The 17,566-nt window shown below is 41.1% G+C and overlaps 1 protein-coding gene across 3 annotated transcripts in view; it reads right to left on the bottom strand.

Annotated features, from left to right (window-relative positions):
* PLA2R1 (phospholipase A2 receptor 1) overlaps positions 1-17,566 on the bottom strand; it is a 57,789-nt gene that overhangs the window by 16,160 nt on the left and 24,063 nt on the right. For all 3 annotated transcript variants that reach the window (XM_083405544.1, XM_083405543.1, XM_083405545.1), the window contains exons 11-20: positions 16,112-16,281; positions 13,067-13,284; positions 11,894-12,039; positions 11,051-11,135; positions 9,389-9,521; positions 8,360-8,395; positions 7,758-7,915; positions 5,773-5,837; positions 4,919-5,022; positions 1,864-2,006 (exon numbers count right to left, since the gene is read on the bottom strand). In XM_083405544.1, coding sequence (XP_083261670.1) covers positions 1,864-2,006; positions 4,919-5,022; positions 5,773-5,837; positions 7,758-7,915; positions 8,360-8,395; positions 9,389-9,521; positions 11,051-11,135; positions 11,894-12,039; positions 13,067-13,284; positions 16,112-16,281 — 1,258 coding nt within the window. The remainder of the gene's footprint in view (positions 1-1,863; positions 2,007-4,918; positions 5,023-5,772; positions 5,838-7,757; positions 7,916-8,359; positions 8,396-9,388; positions 9,522-11,050; positions 11,136-11,893; positions 12,040-13,066; positions 13,285-16,111; positions 16,282-17,566) is intronic.

The raw sequence follows: 17,566 nt of genomic DNA, 5'->3' as shown, positions 1-17,566 counted from the left end.
GCATTTTGCCCACAGACAAATGCTTCTCTGGCAGCCAAACGAAAAATTCATCATCACTGGAAATCCTGAGTCACACCAGGCATGGATGGTTGGATGCAGGATTTTTTTTTTTTTACAATTAGCAGCTCATGAGAAAATCTTGTTTTGCAAACAACATAAAAACCCATTCTTTCAAGTGACTTTCTGCAGCTCTTCACCAAGTAGCTCACATCTTGCCACAAAAAGTGGGAGGCTTAGTGTAGAAACAGCAGCCTCACCAATCTGCCATCTGCTTCACTGATAATGCAACAAAAGGTTGTTGCGTATTGATTTTGATCTTTATTTAATTCACTGCCCAGAACACAGTGACTGAAGAGATTAAGGAGTCAAATGGAGGGTGGGGAGGAAAGACCAAACTACGCTATTGGAAAAGCGGGGGAACCCTAATAAACTGTCCATTAACCCCCACCCCCAAAAGAAAACTTGCACCATTAAAGACAAAGACAGATCACATGTGTTTTGGCCCTGAATAACTCATATAGGATTTGAGTTGCATGGCCTAGACAAGAGGAAGTTTGGAAAGAATGAAGAAGTACTGTAAGTTGAAGAAAGGAAAATGAACAGGAGTGGCTGACGTAGGTGTGTGTGTGTGTGTGCGCACGCGCGCAAATGTGCTGTTCCACTTACCAGGATGGGGCAAGATTTAGGGCTAAGCAGGCACACTGGCAGGAGCCCCACAATGCTGGCCACTTCTGAAAACAAGTACATACTCTTGAGCATGTTAAAGGTGGGGGACGAAATACAAAAGAAACCCCAGATTAGGAAAATAGACGAATAAGGAAGAATTAAGTGTACTTGGAAACAGAAAGCCACAAGGGAGAGAAATTTGACAGGGGAAAAAAGTGAAGTGATGAGCAACATTGGCTAGCGAGGCAGCTTGCCAAGGGAAACTGCTGACGGTGACTGTGTGAAGATTAGGTCAAGACAAAGGAGAATTAAAGTGTGTGTCTGTGTGGAAATTCCCACTATTACTTTTGGGTGCTGGGAGGAAGTGTTAGAGGCAGGAGAAATCTCAGCCAAAAAACCCCAACCAAGTGCAAAGTTGCAGCCTGAATGGTTGCTCCAGGTATGAGCTGCTGGTTTTCCATGGTTCTACCTGAGGTAACTCACCAAGGGCACATAAGAACAGCCTTTCTGGATCAGGCCAAAGGCCAATCTAGTCTAGTCTAGCATTCTGTCCTCACAATGGCCAGTCAGATGTTCTATGGGAAGCCCATAAGCAGAACCTGAGTTTAACAGTGATTCTGCAGCTGGGTTTACAGCACCCTTCCATTTTGGAAATGTATGTATTTTTGCTATGGAGGCTGCCCAGATTCACAGGCACAGCGTAAATCCAATTTCCAGCTTCTACTGAATTAACTAGTTAGTTTCGCACTACTATGTTGACAGGGGTGCCTGCCACCTTCAGGAAGGTGGTCATTATTAGCTATAGCTGTAACGTATGATATCAAGGCCTCCCAGTTGTTTCATGTGCTCTCAACATTTGTCTTCCATCTGACGAAATCGTCAGATTTCCCATTAAATCAGTAGTCACCAATCTTTAGGGACAAACTGTAGAAAATGTACTTCTTTTGGCTGCAAAAGAATGCTTATTTCAAGCCTAATTTCAATGGGGAAGGGGAGGGAGAACTTGTGGGTATCAGGCAAAGCACGTATGCTTCTGCGGCTGACAAGTTGGTGAATTCTGCTATAAATCAATGGGAACAAATTATATATGAAAAACTTTCCTCTTAAACACTAGCAGCATCCAAATGCGCATTTATTTTTAAAAGTGTATGTTAATGTGCTTTGGTTTTTGTTGGTTCAAACAAAGCAAGAAAGTACCTTGAATGCAAAATAAAGCCATCCTTTGGGGCAGACTCCTTGATTAGGCTGCTCTTTGGGTATTTCTCTCTCAATAGTCCATATCTTTTTACGTTTGCAGATACAAGGTAGAGAATTGGTACAGCTTGCAAATCCCCACAACCCTAAGATAAAAAAAATAAAATCAGAATACTTATTAATACTAAACTTACTATGTAAATACAGATATAAAAACACTGGCTATAAATTTGTTTTATACGTTATGATTTATGGGCAATGGTTATTGAGACTTATGTCCCTTCCAGAAGAACACTTATTTAATCCCAACTTATTTAATCAAACTATATTGCCGTAAACAGCTGCTGATGCAACACTAAAAACACATGAATAATACTTATGTACTTCTGTTTTTGTTGAAAACTCAGTGTAAGAAAAACAACAGGTTTGACTTTGTTCCATAATCCTCTTTCTTGCATTACAAGGACAAAAAATGTAACATCTCCATGTGTGAAGACATGATTTTCACAAATGAAGCAACTTTGCTCTAAGCTCAATAATGTGGGAGCAAAAACTGGAAAAGGCCATTTCACAGTGCTCAAAACTTTCTCCAATATTAGGGCTTGTGGTTCTTTTTCAAGGTATAGTGTGGACCTACAACAATCATTGCTGGGATGATAGAAGCTGCCATGTGGTTTGTGGGGATGTTTCCTGAGCTCCCCAAGATTAGACTGTAAACTTTCTATTGTAGAAATAGTGATTTATTGTAGCAATAGTGTAATGCCATAGGTAAAACTGTAGAAGGGCAATTTGGTGGCCATGGCAGAAGGAAGCACTTGGATCATGTCATTTGGGTTGTACTCTTAAGGCTGTGATCCTATGTGCATTTTCTTGAGCCTGAGGGCTCATTCACACTTCTGCTTGAACCATGCCTAGACAGCATGGGTCCGAGTGGTTTTCTCCTTGCCCCACTCCTTTCCAAGGGAAAGGAACAAACAGATAGGAACAAATGGCAATCCAGGGAAAACCCAAATTGCTGTTTGTTCTGAATGAGCAGTAAAGAGCAGCTTCCACCAGGGGAACGAAGTGATACAAGAGCAAGTGTGGATAAGTCCTATTGAGCACAGAAAGAGGCACTGTGGCAGCACTTACTATTATTCACATAAGTACCGTGCTAAGTAACTTTTGCTAATAGGGTGTTTCATCTGTTAGCAAAATGCCAATGTTTTGCTTGCTTGCTCACTTAAATTGGGCTGCAGAGCAACTGATTCCATACAGGAAAAGATTAAAAGAACAGGTATACAAAGAGAAAAGGGAGAAACAAAACAAAAGCATATGGCTCCTCGAGGATTTGCAGTCTGGATGACAAACACAGCACCTGTGGCCAGAAACATATCCTCAACAGCTCTGGCCAGAAAAACAGATTTATATATATATATATTTTGTTATGAAATGCATATGCATAATTTATCATGCAGGAAAAACCTGGCAGAAATGATATAAATATCTACTCTGTTATCTGAGAATATATTGGGCTGGATCCAACCTAAATTAGACTGTATTCCTATTCCCCTGCAATAAGTTATGTAACAGAAATAGCTTCCTAAATATTTCATTTGCAGGAAACAGGAGGCAAGTCCTAGTGTTTTCAACGAGACTTGCTTCAAAATAATGTGTTTTAGGATTTGTTTTGGGATACCAGTGATCAAAAGATAATACACACCCCATTTTTCTTTGCAAGTTACTTTGAAATGTGTGTTGTATAAAAGAGGAAGAACACCTTAGTTCTTTTTTCTCTAATCACATATGACTCAGTTTGGTTTTGTATGTTGTTCAGTAGCTTAGCCTTGAACTCCCAACCCAGCTTAAGTCATGTGTAGTTGCACATGACTGGTTGCACTAAAACGTAGATGAGAATTCACACCTAGTATAAAGTAATACACAACATCAGAATTTGCATATGCACCTAATTTATGCATTATTGAACAAATAGTTGATATGCATACAGAAGCCTGCTTCCATGAGCAAATCTCCTTCAGTGCAATCTCATTTCAATGACTCACTAATGACTAGAAGCCCAAAACTTAAGTCATGCTGTCAACATTTAAAGGCCAAGCATGGGGCATAACGACCCCTATGCCTGGGACATGAGAAACAGCAATACGTTGTTCAAATTATCGTCACCAGCTTTAACAGGAACAGATATTTTGGAACAGAATGAAAGCTACGTCAAAGAAAAGTTTCATTAAATATTAGAAATACACAAAATACAATCAATCCATCTCCTTTATTGACATAGGGTAAAGTGCATCGTATACATGGATCAGAACACAACACAGTTAACGAAACATAGTAGGAGATACTTTAGGATAAAACTGTCCAGACATCATGATGTACAAAAATGACTCTTAGGACCTATGGTGATGTAATTTCATAGCGTCACTCGAAAATCTTGCCACATTCTCCACAATGTCATTACTACAATTGTTAAGCAGATAAGACACCCTGGGAGAGTCTGTGCGATAAATCGCCTCCTTCAATAAGGAGGTCAAATACTTGTCATATATTTTTGTATAAAATGGGCAATAAAATAAATAAAATAAAATGTGTGATGGATTCAACCTGTTTTGTGCCACAAGGGCAGTATCTTTCAGCGTATGGGATTTTCGAGAATCTACCTTGCAAAACTGCAGATGGTAAGACGTTAAATCTTGCGAGGGAAAGAGCTCTGCATAGTTGGGGATCGTAAAGCTGGTATAAATATGGAGTGTCTTGGCCAAATGAGGGTGGAATTCCCAACCTCAATGGGGAACAGGTTTTTTTGGCTGCACTGCAAAGGGTTTGGAATTCAATCTCTAGGATTCTGCACTTGATTGTCCGGAGTGCTTCCAACTGTGGGAGTATAAGCAGCGACTCAAGTGATAGGCCACAGGTTCTGATTTTGCTCTAAATGTAAGCTAGCCATTTGGAGTGGTGGGATTCTGCCAGCATGAGGAAAGTTAAAGAAGGCAGATTGAACATGAAATGTAGGCGGAGCCAGAATTTTATAGCAGTGAGCCACTATAAATATATACTGTACCTGTTTGGGAAGAAATAAAACCACATTTGTCTCCTTCCACATTCATAGGTCTTTCTTCACCTCCTTCCCAGTTTTGGTATAATAATGGTGAGCCGTCTGCCCATCTGTGTAGACATTTTAAGTATTTAGTTCTTTCACTGCAAATGACTGTCAAAAAACCCTTTATTCTAAACCTAGGGCATGGGCAGTCTGAAGGCAAGTTGAATCAATCTTGAGAAGCTAAGCATATCTGCATCTTGCTAGTACTGGATGGGAAACGACCCTGGAATTCCACTGAAGAAAGGGGAGAAATGACTGGAAAATATAATGCATTTTCTAGAACAATGATTTTGAATTCATTGATTTGCTTATCAATTAGTGGATTAAGATGTAATTAAATATATCATTTTTTTAAAAAAAATCCATGACTGAATGATTATTCAATACAAGTGTAAAAATAAGGGATGGGACCAGAAGAATCCAACTCTATAACAGTCAAAGAAGCTGCAACACTTGAAGATAATAGATTACCAGCATATTCTACAGTACCAATACCCCCCCCCCCGAATCTGTAACAAAGATCTAATCTAAAACAGGAGTTCTGTAAATTCAAAATAGAACAGATGACAGAAAAAGAATCCTTTCACCAGAAGCCAACTATAAGAAGACAGAAATAATTTGTTTAGGCTTTTTTTGTGGGGGGTAGGTTTCCTTCCCACCTCCCTCAAGAAGTCATACGAAAAAACCGCATTACACTTATATTTATAATCCAGAAGATATTATTGTAAGGGAAATGTCTTGAAGTCCAGATCTCTCTCCCTTGGTGTGAAATCTAAGCATAGTTTGTAAGATTGGACATAATAATTCAGTCTTACCGAAATCCTTCAGTAGCTATTTCTGAATGTAATGCAATCCACCAATCATTATTCATTTTTGATACCTGTAAAAAATAATAATTTAAAACAATTTAAAAAACAAACAAATATTAGATGAATTTCTTGCTTGCTGGTATACAGATTTATCCAACTCCGTCTTGCGTTATTTATGTTATACCAGTCCATTAAAATGAAAATATGGGAAACATTAAAATGAACGGCAGAAATCATGTATCAGCTCCAACTACTGCACAACTGCACTCATTTCACATGCTAGCAAGGTTATGCTTAAAATTCTACAAGGCAGGCTTAAGCAGTATGTGGACCGAGAACTCCCAGAAGTGCAAGCTGGATTTCGATGGGGCAGAGGAACCAGAGACCAAATTGCAAACATGTGCTGGATTATGGAGAAAGCTAGAGTTCCAGAAAAACATCTACTTCTGCTTCATTGACTATGCAAAAGCCTTTGACTGTGTCAACCACAGCAAACTATGGCAAATTCTTAAAGAAATGGGAGTGCCTGATCACCTCATCTGTCTCCTCAGAAATCTCTGTGTTAGAACTGGATATGGAACAACTGATTGGTTCAAAATTGGGAAAAGAGTACGACATGGCTGTATATTGTCTCCCTGTTTATTTAACTTATATGCAGAATTCATCATGCAAAAGGCTGGGCTGGATGAATCCCAAGCTGGAATTAAGATTGCCGGAAGAAATATCAACAACCTCAGATATGCAGATGACACAACCTTGATGGCAGAAAGTGAGGAGGAATTAAAGAATCTTTTAATGAGGGTGAAAGAGGAGAGCGCAAATATGGCCTGAAGCTTATCATCAAAAAAACTAATATCATGGCCACTGGTCCCATCACCTCCTGGCAAATAGAAGGGGAAGAAATGGAGGCAGTGAGAGATTTTACTTTCTTGGGCTCCATAATCACTGCAGATGGTGACAACAGTCACAAAATTAAAAGACACCTGCTTCTTGGGAGAAAAGCAATGACAAACCTAGACAGCATATTAAAAAGCAGAGACATCACCTTGCCAACAAAGGTCCGTATAGTTAAAGCTATGGTTTTCCCAGTAGTGATGTATGGAAGTAAGAGCTGGACCATAAAGAAGGCTGATCGCTGAAGAATTTATGCTTTTGAATTATGGTGCTGGAGGAGACTCTTGAGAGTCCCATGGACTGCAAGAAGATCAAACCTATCCATTCTTCAGGAAATCAGCCCTGAGTGCTCACTGGAAGGGCAGATCCTGAAGTTGAGGCTCCAATACTTTGGCCACCTCATGAGAAGAGAAGACTCCTTGGAAAAGACCCTGATGTTGGGAAAGATTGAGGGCACAAGAAGAAGGGGACGACAGAGGACGAGATGGTTGGACAGTGTTCTTGAAGCTACGAACATGACTTTGACCAAGCTGCGGGAAGCAGTGGAAGACAGGAGTGCCTGGTGTGCTCTGGTCCATGGGGTCATGAAGAGTTGGACACGACTAAACGACTAAACAACAATAACAACAGCACCACCTCACAGTCGCTTCTGGCTGGACTTAACCATCCAGGGACCCTTTACCTTTTACCTTTACCTTTTACCTTTACATAGCGGTAGTAAGAACCTTTGGCCTGTGGGCCAAGTTAGGCTTCTCAGTCTACCCATTTGATACAGCCCAGCCACACCACCTACCAGCCATTTGTCAAGAGAAGATACACAACAACAGCATTACAGCTGAATTTTTCAGAGAGCACCTACACCATTAACTTGCCTCAGTCTCTGAAGAGAAAAGAAACTGCATTTCACCAATTTGGAGTCACTATATATTTACATTTGTCACGATTATGTAGAGATGGCTACTATAAGAGTTGAACTATAAATGTCTTTCAAATATTTTAAAGTGTCTAATCCCCAGGTTGTTGTTTTTTTGTAAGACGGAGGAGGCAGGGATAAATTCTGTTCTCTGAAAATGTAGAAAAATAACTGGTTATGTTACCTTTTTTATTCTGCTGTGGATAAATTCCTGTTCGTTGGAAGAATGTATTGTTGCTATATTACCGTGGAGCCAGCCACAAACAAACTGAAAAGTGGACCAGTCTGAGGCGCTGTCATAAAAAAGGTATTCTGCTCCTTGATAATAAAACCACGATGGCTCTAAAAAATCAAGTTAAATATTATCTATTTGAATATGTACGTGAGGTAATTTTATAGTTAATTCAGTTTTATTGCTGTGGAGCTGATGTTCCACAAAAGGAGCAAAATCCTTCTAGATCAGAACTTGCAGCATGTTTGGATAAAGATGCTCCCCTAGTGGTAAGATGTTGCTAAAACTGTTTAATTTGGGAGATGCTGTTGCAAGTACATTTTCAGATTACATACAAGACTTGTTTTTGTTTTGTTTTTTGAAGACATTTTGGTAATCCGAGTAAAATTTAAGTTAATACAACTGACTGATTTTATTCATGTCTTTAAGGAAACACAGAGAAACCTTTTTAAAATTATGTTCATTAATATGTATACAGTATTTCATAAAATGATACTGTTGCAGCATTTGTGAAATAAAACAAACAAACAAACCCTCCCCTCCCCACCTCATACCATGTATATACCACTGCGGAATCCTTGGTTTCACACCTGTAACAGAAACAATGAACAATTTGTGCCACTCATGCAATGGGCTTTCACAGAAATTATTTAACTATAACCCTCCCTTTCTTAAGTATCTTTTGCTAGGATTTCATTAGCAAATTCTCATCAACAAAGAAAACTTCCAAACTAATGAACAATACAAGCAAGCTAAATATACTGCCTTGTAATCTTCAAATCCTGGTAACTGCGATTATGTTCTGCTGGTGCTATGAGTGAGGATGCATCCTGCCTTAGGACAAGATTAAGGTAAAGGGAAAAAGGTAAAGGACTCCTGGATGGTTAAATCCAGTCGAAGATGGTTATGGGATTGCGGTGCTCATCTCGCTTTTCAGGCCGAGGGAGCCGGCGTTTGTCCACAGACAGCTTTCTGGGTCATGTCGCCAGCAGGACTAAACCGCTTCTGGCGCAACGGAACACCGTGAGCCAGAGCGCACAGAAACGCCGTTTACTTTCCTGCTGCAGCAGTACCTATTTATCTACTCACACTGGCCTGCTTTCAAACTGCTAGGATGGCAGAAGCTGGGACCAACAAGAGCTCACCCCATCACACGGATTCGAACTGCTGACCTTCAGATCGGCAAGCCCAAGAGGCTCAGCGCTACCTGCATCCCTTAGCTCATCTAGCCCAGTATTCTATACTCTGACAAGCAATGTCTTTCCAGGATCTCAGGCATGTCTTTTCTTATACCTTGCTACCTCACCCTTTTGTATCTAGAGATTCTGGGGACTGAACCCAGGTCCTTCTGCCGGTAGGAACTGGCGAGGCAGGTCTGTTCACCTGCGCTCCTGGTGTCACACTCTGGATTGGATCCCCACTGACTTGCCGCCCATAGTGCATGAAACTGGGAAGCCAGGGGAGCAGCTCAAATGTATTCCGCTTGCAAGGTATGCCCTCTATACTGAGCCATCACCCCTCTTCTTTATAAAATAGTCATAGCCACATATAGTGAAATATAATTATTAAGCTAGGCTTTTTACCTTTCGGTATTTTGCATATCCATTCACGCTCAGAACTGCAGTGTAGCGGCAAGACTGTTCCATTAACTGTATACGCAGCACAGCTCCTCACATTATCTTCAATGTAATTGTTTTCTAAAAAAGCAGATGCAACCTGCCACAGAACAGTGCATTAAACTGAGTTATGATACACAGACAAAGATGAATACAATTAGTAAGGAAAAGACTTTTGGACAGGTTATGCTCCTTCTGTTTTTATGTGTGGAACGTATTTGTTTATGGTCACCCTAATGGACACTTCTCAAAGTGCACTGTACACTTGGCCACAGACACATGGATTGTGTCAGATAATATGAGTATGTGTGTGTATAATAGCACTATCTTTAAACTACATGGAAGCAGCAAGCAGGTAGAGATGAGTTTCCCACCTCTGTGATCCCTAAATATGAACAGCAACAAAAGCTGGGTGGTTTGTAATTCATTGTTGGTATATAGAGCAAGGGGTCCACAACTTTTTTGGGCCCAGGAAACATTTGGACACGTGGGAAACGGTTGTGGTATAACAAAATATCCCTTTAAAAGAAGAAAAATTGGGAGGGGTACTGAAGATGCTCAGAAACAACCCCCAAAACAGGAAAAAACATCCTCATTCCCCAAACAAAATACAAACCCTATCAAAAGGCAGCCATCTCAACCAAATACCAAATCTCTCTCTCTCTTTAAACCAAACAAACCAGAGGGGCAGGTATGTACCCAAGATGCTGAAGCATTTATGTCCCCAATGATACACCATGACCCTTATGTTTATTATTTTATAGTAGTCCAGTCATCTTAGTGGCCCTACGATAGTTTCCCGCTATCACTTTAATTCTGACTCTGCCATTTTAATTTCCCTTTGATTACATTATTTAAAATCTCTTTCCTTGAGATATGATATATCAAGGTAAGGGCTTGTCAATATTTAAAGTGTACTAAAAGATATAGGCTGCATTTGCGTGCAACACTAAGTTCAAATGCATGAACACGCTGGCTCCCCTGGAAGAGAACAGTTGCTTTGCTTTCTGCCAATCCTTTAAGCTCAGCAGGGCATGGCAGTTAGCATTACAGTTTGTGGTGAGGAGGCAACTTAATCACAATCTCATGTTTGCATGACACAGTAAGCTAAACCTTTTCTTAGCTGCCATTCTGAGCTAAAAGGACCAGGGAGGGGCAAAGTGAGTGTGAGCTCCTCTCTGGGAATCAGCAAATTTGTATGGACCATGTAAACTGTGGCTTGACTTACTGTGATGTGTGACCCAGGCCACAAACTGAATCTTGTTTTGAATGGTCAGAAAGTTTATCAATTGGTGAAGCAGGCAGGTGTGCAGGAAAAACAAGTTGTATCTAATGGTAATTTTGACTTAGTGGAAAACTTTTCCTCTCATGCAACTCAGGCCATCCAATTTTCACTGACCCCACCTACCTTCTATAGCTTTTCTCCGATTCTGTTCCATTGGATACTAGAACCTTTAGAACAGGGTTTTTTAGAGGTTGAATTGGTAGGATGGGTTAATGAAAATTGGTTTCCCTGCCTTGCATGAACAGGAATGCTTTTTCATACAGCAAAGCCACCACTGGAAACAGTCTCATTTGTTTTCTACTATTTAAAGCCCATTTCAATGTAATGAGGGGAAAAATATTTACAGGCGTTCCATCAGACCATTCCCAGGATCCTCCGGCTAATGGGTTCCTTTTGTTGAGTCCAATCCAGAACTGTCTTTCTTCATCACTATGATTAAAAAAGAAACAAACCCCAGAAGACAGATGAACACTGTTAGCCACTATTGTACCTTTGCACACATCAGAATAGGATGTGTGAACAGAGCTGAGGAAAATTGACTGAATTGTTTGATTCACTCCTGAGTTTTCTGAAAGGGTGACCCAATTCCTGACCTTTTGAAAACAGGAAGCAAACAGCATGCTACAAGTACATAGAGAAGCCTTAATTGGTTTTAAGGAAAAGAAGTTGCAATTTTTATTAGAGGAGCTTGTGAGTAAAGAAAGGCAGTGCTTCCTGATATTTTTACTATAAATCAGGAGTGGGAAATTTTGGCCCTCCAAATGTTGTTGGACTACAGTTTCCATCAGCCTTAGGCCATGCTAGCTGAGACTGATAGGAGTTGTAGTTCAGTAACATCTATCTGGAGGGCCAAAGGTCTTCCCATCTTTGCTCTACATATTACACCCAATCAGCTTTTCTTGGCATTATTTGTGGGCTGAAGTCCATTTTCTCAGATGCATGTGGTGTCATCCTTACTCAGTGTGGCCAAAAGACCACAAAATGCAGAAGGTAAAGTCTTCCGGGTAAACGTTATTTTCTACAACTTACACACACTGTATGATTACAGCAGAAATATTCTAGTTTATTCTTAGATTAAATTCCAAGTTCAAAAGATCTGTATCTGAAAAGAAATCGAAGGAACAAACACTCATCTGATTTCCCCTCTCTTCTGCAGAAGTCTCTTTGATAGTCAACGGAAGACTTACACATGAAACATGGTGTTCAAAAGTTTGCTCAAGAAATCCTCTTCAAAGGCATGTGTAAAACTAGCAAGATGTGCTCCAAAATCTTGACACAATGCTTCGGCTTCATCCCAAGCCCTTTTCATCAGTACTTTTTCACTGTGAAATACCTGTGCAATAAAACAAATACCCCCCCCCCCCAAATAGTTTAATTTGCACATTGTCAAAATACTATGGAGGGAAGAGAATACAGTCATACCTCGGGATAAATACGCTTCAGGTTGAGCGCTTTTGGGTTGTGCTCTGCGGCGACCAGGAAGTAACTGAGCGCGTTACTTCCGGGTTTCACCGCTCGCGCATGCGCAGATGGTAAAAATGACGTCACGCGCATGTGCGGAAGCGACAAAACGCGACCCGCGCACGTGCTGTTCTGTTCGGGATGCGAATGGAGCTCCAGAACAGACCCCGTTCGCATCCCGAGGTACCACTGTATACAACATATACTAAAAAAACCTACAAGCCTGTTCTAGAATAAATAAATTTCTATCCTTTTGTTATCTACAAATATCACTCCATGCTTTCCAACATTTCACAACTGAAAAAAGAGATGTGTGTATAAAATCTCCTGTCAAGTGTCACTGCCTGAGCTTGCCCCAGCTATTATATGTGGCTAAAGGGTCTACTTTGCTTGCTGCATGTTGTATTCATTTACCCACTCTGCAATAGTATTGTTTAAAAGCTTAGGTGTTATTTGTTCTTTTTGGTAAAAGATACAATATTAAAAAACACAAACTGCCTGGCAATATTCTATCAAACTTCAAATACATATCTCAGCTTCTGCAGCACGTGTAATGGCAGGTTCTCCACTGCCTGGTGCTTTAGCATTTATACCCATGTATTTAAATGCACATGAGACAAGTTGCATCCTTCCCAACTGAAGCCCTGGAGGGGTAGTTTGTTCCTGGAGAATGGCAACTTGTCCATTTCAAACTTACAGCAGTTTAATAAGGCACCTCAGAAGTAAAAAATAGGAACAATGTGGGGATGTTGGTTTCCCAGGAAAACCAGAACTGTCCATACTAAATAGGGCCACTTGAACTTTGTGTCTGGCATATATTATACTATTTATTACCCCATCATGGATTCCTAAGTTCATTTCATTTGAGTTTTCAGTGAGAAATGTGTCCCCCTTTTCACCTTATAACAGCTGAGCAGATTGTGGTCCGATTCCCATCCAAACATGCAAGAATTAAAAGTCTTCTCAAAATGTGATTCTTCATTAGGGTCATTTTCTCTTTGGTATTTAGCTTTTTGCTTACACAGTGACATAGCCTTGAAGCTTGTACAGTTTTTCACTTCCCAAACACCAAGAGGTCCCTTCTGTCGTTGCATAACAACACACCCTCCAGAATGCCCTATAGTGGGGTGGGGGTGGGGGTGGGGAGAGAAAGACATTTTAGCAGTATCATTTTTTTCTTTACAAGTGTGGAATTTTTTTGTTGGATGGTAGGTTTTTCCCTTCCAAAAGACAGAAGCAGAAGGAAGCCATTTTCAGATGCCATAATTTTACTGTTACCAAATGTGAAGTTTACATAGTATGACCACTTTTAATTTTAATAGCCATAAAATAAATAAATAAATTTTGCTTTTTGTTACACCGGTTCTGAGTGATACCTAAGGCTTATTTCATTACATCAAACACGCAGTGCTACCTAAATAAATTATTTGTTGTTGTTGTTTAGTCGTTTAGTCGTGTCCGACTCTTCGTGACCCCATGGACCAGAGCACGCCAGGCACTCCTGTCTTCCACTGCCTCCAATAAATTATTACATTTACTAAAACAAAAATACTGTTCAAAACATTGCAGGCATTCTTCATGCTGTTACTACTCTGTCTTTATAATGTCCAGTTTTGGAAATTTGAGCTTTGTTACCTATTAAGTAAAAACAAAAATTGTGGTGGGCAGGGAAAGAAAATTATTACTAATCCCTAATTGTAGCCATTAACTTATGATTCCCAAAATAATATCTAAATACCATAGTTTCACAAAAGGGAACAAAAATTATTTTAGGAGTCCAAGAGGATAAGGATCAATATTTTCCTCCCCTATGCTTGGGAAAGTATCTAACCTTGCTATGCTTTGAAGGTGTGTCTGCATAACTAGTATAATTTAAGGCTGCAGTCCTGTGCATGCTTAATATGAGAGACAGACAGAGAATTACTTTATACAATGGAAGTCTTTCTAGATAAACTTACAGAATTACATTGAATGTTGGCAGTAAACTAATTTACAATACAATCTTCACAATGCCTATGCAGAAGTAAGTCCTGCTGCATTAAATGTGGCTTACTCCCAGAGTAATGGAGTCACAATTGCAACCTTATTCAACAGTTTCATCTATAGTACATACACTGAAAACATCTGGGAACTGAAGTAGGCACCACTAGAACCAGATGGTTTAAGTTCTTATGCTACAAAAATATGCCAACTCATCCAAATAACTCAGTACCTGGCCGTGTGCCTTTCTGCCCTCCCCTCTGCTATCTCCATCTGTCTGCTACAGACCTGATCCTGTTTTCTACTGGATTCAAGATCGATGTCTGAAACAGTGTTTTAGATATATTGTTTGGAGGTTCTGCAAGGTGCGCATGAAACTCAGACATAACAACTTGCTCCCAAAGCAATTCCCTCTTGAGAAACCATAATACAGACAGCAGCTTTAGTTATCTGGGGAAAGGATATAAGAAACACCAACTAACTAGGCTTTTTAAGTCTGTGAATATATTTCCCTATAGTCAACCAGTAGAGGTCACTGTTGAAGGACAAGAAGAATCCTCCTCCATAATAAACCAGGCAATGCTTGTCCTTCCGGCTATAAGAAATGAGTAAGTAAATGAAACTACAGAATGATGCAACATTAAATCACTGTGCATTACTAAATGGGGACAGAATACAAAGAGAGAGATGTTCGAAGGGCTGTCTCAAGTGGATAAATAGCAGCTTGGCAGATAACTTCAAAAGCCTACCAGCACAAAATATAGTTTTCAAGCCTTTTAGTTCTGCAAGTACTTACAAGGCAATTTTAATGGTGAAGCTGCTAGCAGACTATTTGCCCACAAGAGATTGCTAATCAGGTTAAGTGTATGAGCAGCTAACTGTAAGAATGGAATCCGGAAATTAAGGCTGCCATTCCAAACACACTTTCGAGCCATGTGTTTTAAATGTTGGTTAGGCCATTGTCTTCCAGATGCTGTCCTGCATTATGGGGACTGTAGTACAGTAGCTGGAAGATACCGTGAAGGCTATCCCTGGTATCTAGCAGGCTATCAAACACTTAATTTGTTGTACTTGCAGGTTCCATTATCTTGAGGTAAAATTTAATGTTATAGGTAAAGGTAAAGGGACCCCTGACCATTAGGTCCAGTCGTGGCCGATTCTGGGGTTGCGGCACTCATCTCGCTTTATTGGCCGAGGGAGCCGGCGTACAGCTTCTGGGTCATGTGGCCAGCATGACAAAGCCGCTTCTGGCGAACCAGAGCAGCGCACGGAAACGCCGTTTATCTTCCCGCCGGAGCGGTACCTATTTATCTACTTGCACTTGACGTGTTTTCAAACTGCTAGGTTGGCAGGAGCAGGGACCGAGCAATGGGAGCTCACCCCGTCTCGGGGATTCGAACCACTGACCTTCTGATTGGCAAGTCCTAGGCTCTGAGGTTTAACCCACAGCACCACCCGCGTCCCATTTTAATGTTAGACTCTGGCCCAAATTAAGACATCCTGGTAATAAGCGGAAAGTAGAAAGTGAGGGACGCGGGTGGCGCTGTGGGTTAAAGCCTCAGTGCCTAGGGCTTGCCGATCGCAAGGTCGGCGGTTCGAATCCCCGTGGCGGGGTGCGCTCCCGCTGTTCGGTCCCAGCGCCTGCCAACCTAGCAGTTCGAAAGCACTCACGGGTGCAAGTAGATAAATAGGGACCGCTTACTAGCGGGAAGGTAAACGGCGTTTCCGTGTGCGGCTCTGGCTCGCCAGAGCAGCGATGTCACGCTGGCCACGTGACCCGGAAGTGTCTTCGGACAGCGCTGGCCCCCGGCCTCTTTGAGTGAGATGGGCGCACAACGCTAGAGTCTGTCAAGACTGGCCCGTATGGGCAGGGGTACCTTTACCTTTACCTAGAAAGTGAGGAAAAGTGTCACGTTTGCTTCAAGAATCAAATATTAACAAGAGCTATAAAGGTTATAACTCACTAGGTTGATATTTTCCCCAGTTTGTATAGGTCAGACGATAAGGCTTCCCATCTTTATTTAGCCAAGTGTATTCTCCTGTATTGTTGAGGTCTTGCAGTGCTATCCAAAAATAAAGGTTATCCGTTTTCTCCATGTTGTGAATCATACTGTTGAGAAAACCCTGTTCAAACCTTGAAAAAATATGAAATAAAAACAAGGTATTAGATTCCTTACATCACATTTCAAGAGGCACCCCCTATTCATCCTTTTGAGCAATATAGAAGCAGTATAGAATCCTGTTGAAACTGAACAAATGACTGTGTTACCTTGGGTTAAGAACTTAATTCGTTCTGGAGGTTCGTTCTTAACCTGAAACTGTTCTTAACCTGAGGTACCAGTTTAGCTAATGGGGTCTCCCGCTGCTGCCGCTCCAGAGATTTCTGTTCTCATCCTGAAGTTGTTAACCCGAGGTACTATTTCTGGGTTAGCGGAGACTGTAACCTGAAGCGTCTGTAACCCGAGGTACCACTGTACATAAGAACAGCAGATGAAGCACATTAAGTGTCTGGTTTTTAATACTTCACTAGGGGCAAATGGTGGGCTGTGATGCAGAGGCAAGCTCCGTTAGAGGAAACTTCAAGTTACTTCAAGAAAAACAATATGCCAGATCTCTTTGGCTTAGATCTCTTGGAATGCAAGTTCAAACGGCCACTTGCTCAGGACATGCCTCTTCTAACTGGCATCCTGCTCATGCCATGAGCATGCCGGCTTTCAGCTCTACAGTTCTACATGGAATCACAGAATCATAGAATCGTAGAGTTGGAAGGGATCCCAAGGATCATCTAGTCCAACCCCCTGCAATGTAGGAATATGCAGCTGTCCCATATGGGGATAGAATCTGCAACCTTGGTGTCATCAGCACCATGCTGTAACCAGCTGAGCTATCCATGACTTGGGCAACACACATTAAGAGGGCATCTCTTTCTCCAACTACAGTGGTACCTCTGGTTAAGAACTTAATTCGTTCTGGAGGTCCGTTCTTAACCTGAAACTGTTCTTAACTTGAAGCACCACTTTAGCTAATGGGGCCTCCTGCTGCTGCTGCGCCGCCGCACAATTTCTGTTCTCATCCTGAAGCAAAGTTCTTAACCCGAGGTACTATTTCTGGGTTAGCGGAGTCTGTAACCTGAAGCGTATGTAACCTGAAGCGTATGTAACCCAAGGTACCACTGTACAGTTATTCTTTTAAAGGTACAGAAGAGGCTGCTTTCAGTTGGCATGATTGGTGCATCATTCAAATAAGACTATGCAGAAAGCCATCCCTGGTGGTTGTTCTATATCTCTGTAACATGCTTCCTACATAGGTTTGTAAACCCCCATGTGTGGAACATCTACCAGAAACACTGCAAGACTATTTTTAAAAAAGTGATCTTGTCCTGCGACCTTGTGAGGTATGGAAAACAGAAGCGTAAGAAA

Source organism: Podarcis tiliguerta (genome assembly GCF_965153285.1).
Source record: "Podarcis tiliguerta genome assembly, chromosome: 1".
In the NCBI taxonomy this organism is placed as follows: Eukaryota; Metazoa; Chordata; class Lepidosauria; order Squamata; family Lacertidae; genus Podarcis; species Podarcis tiliguerta.
The sequence above is the reverse complement of the archived record's forward strand: the minus strand, read 5'-3'. Positions and strand labels throughout refer to the sequence as shown.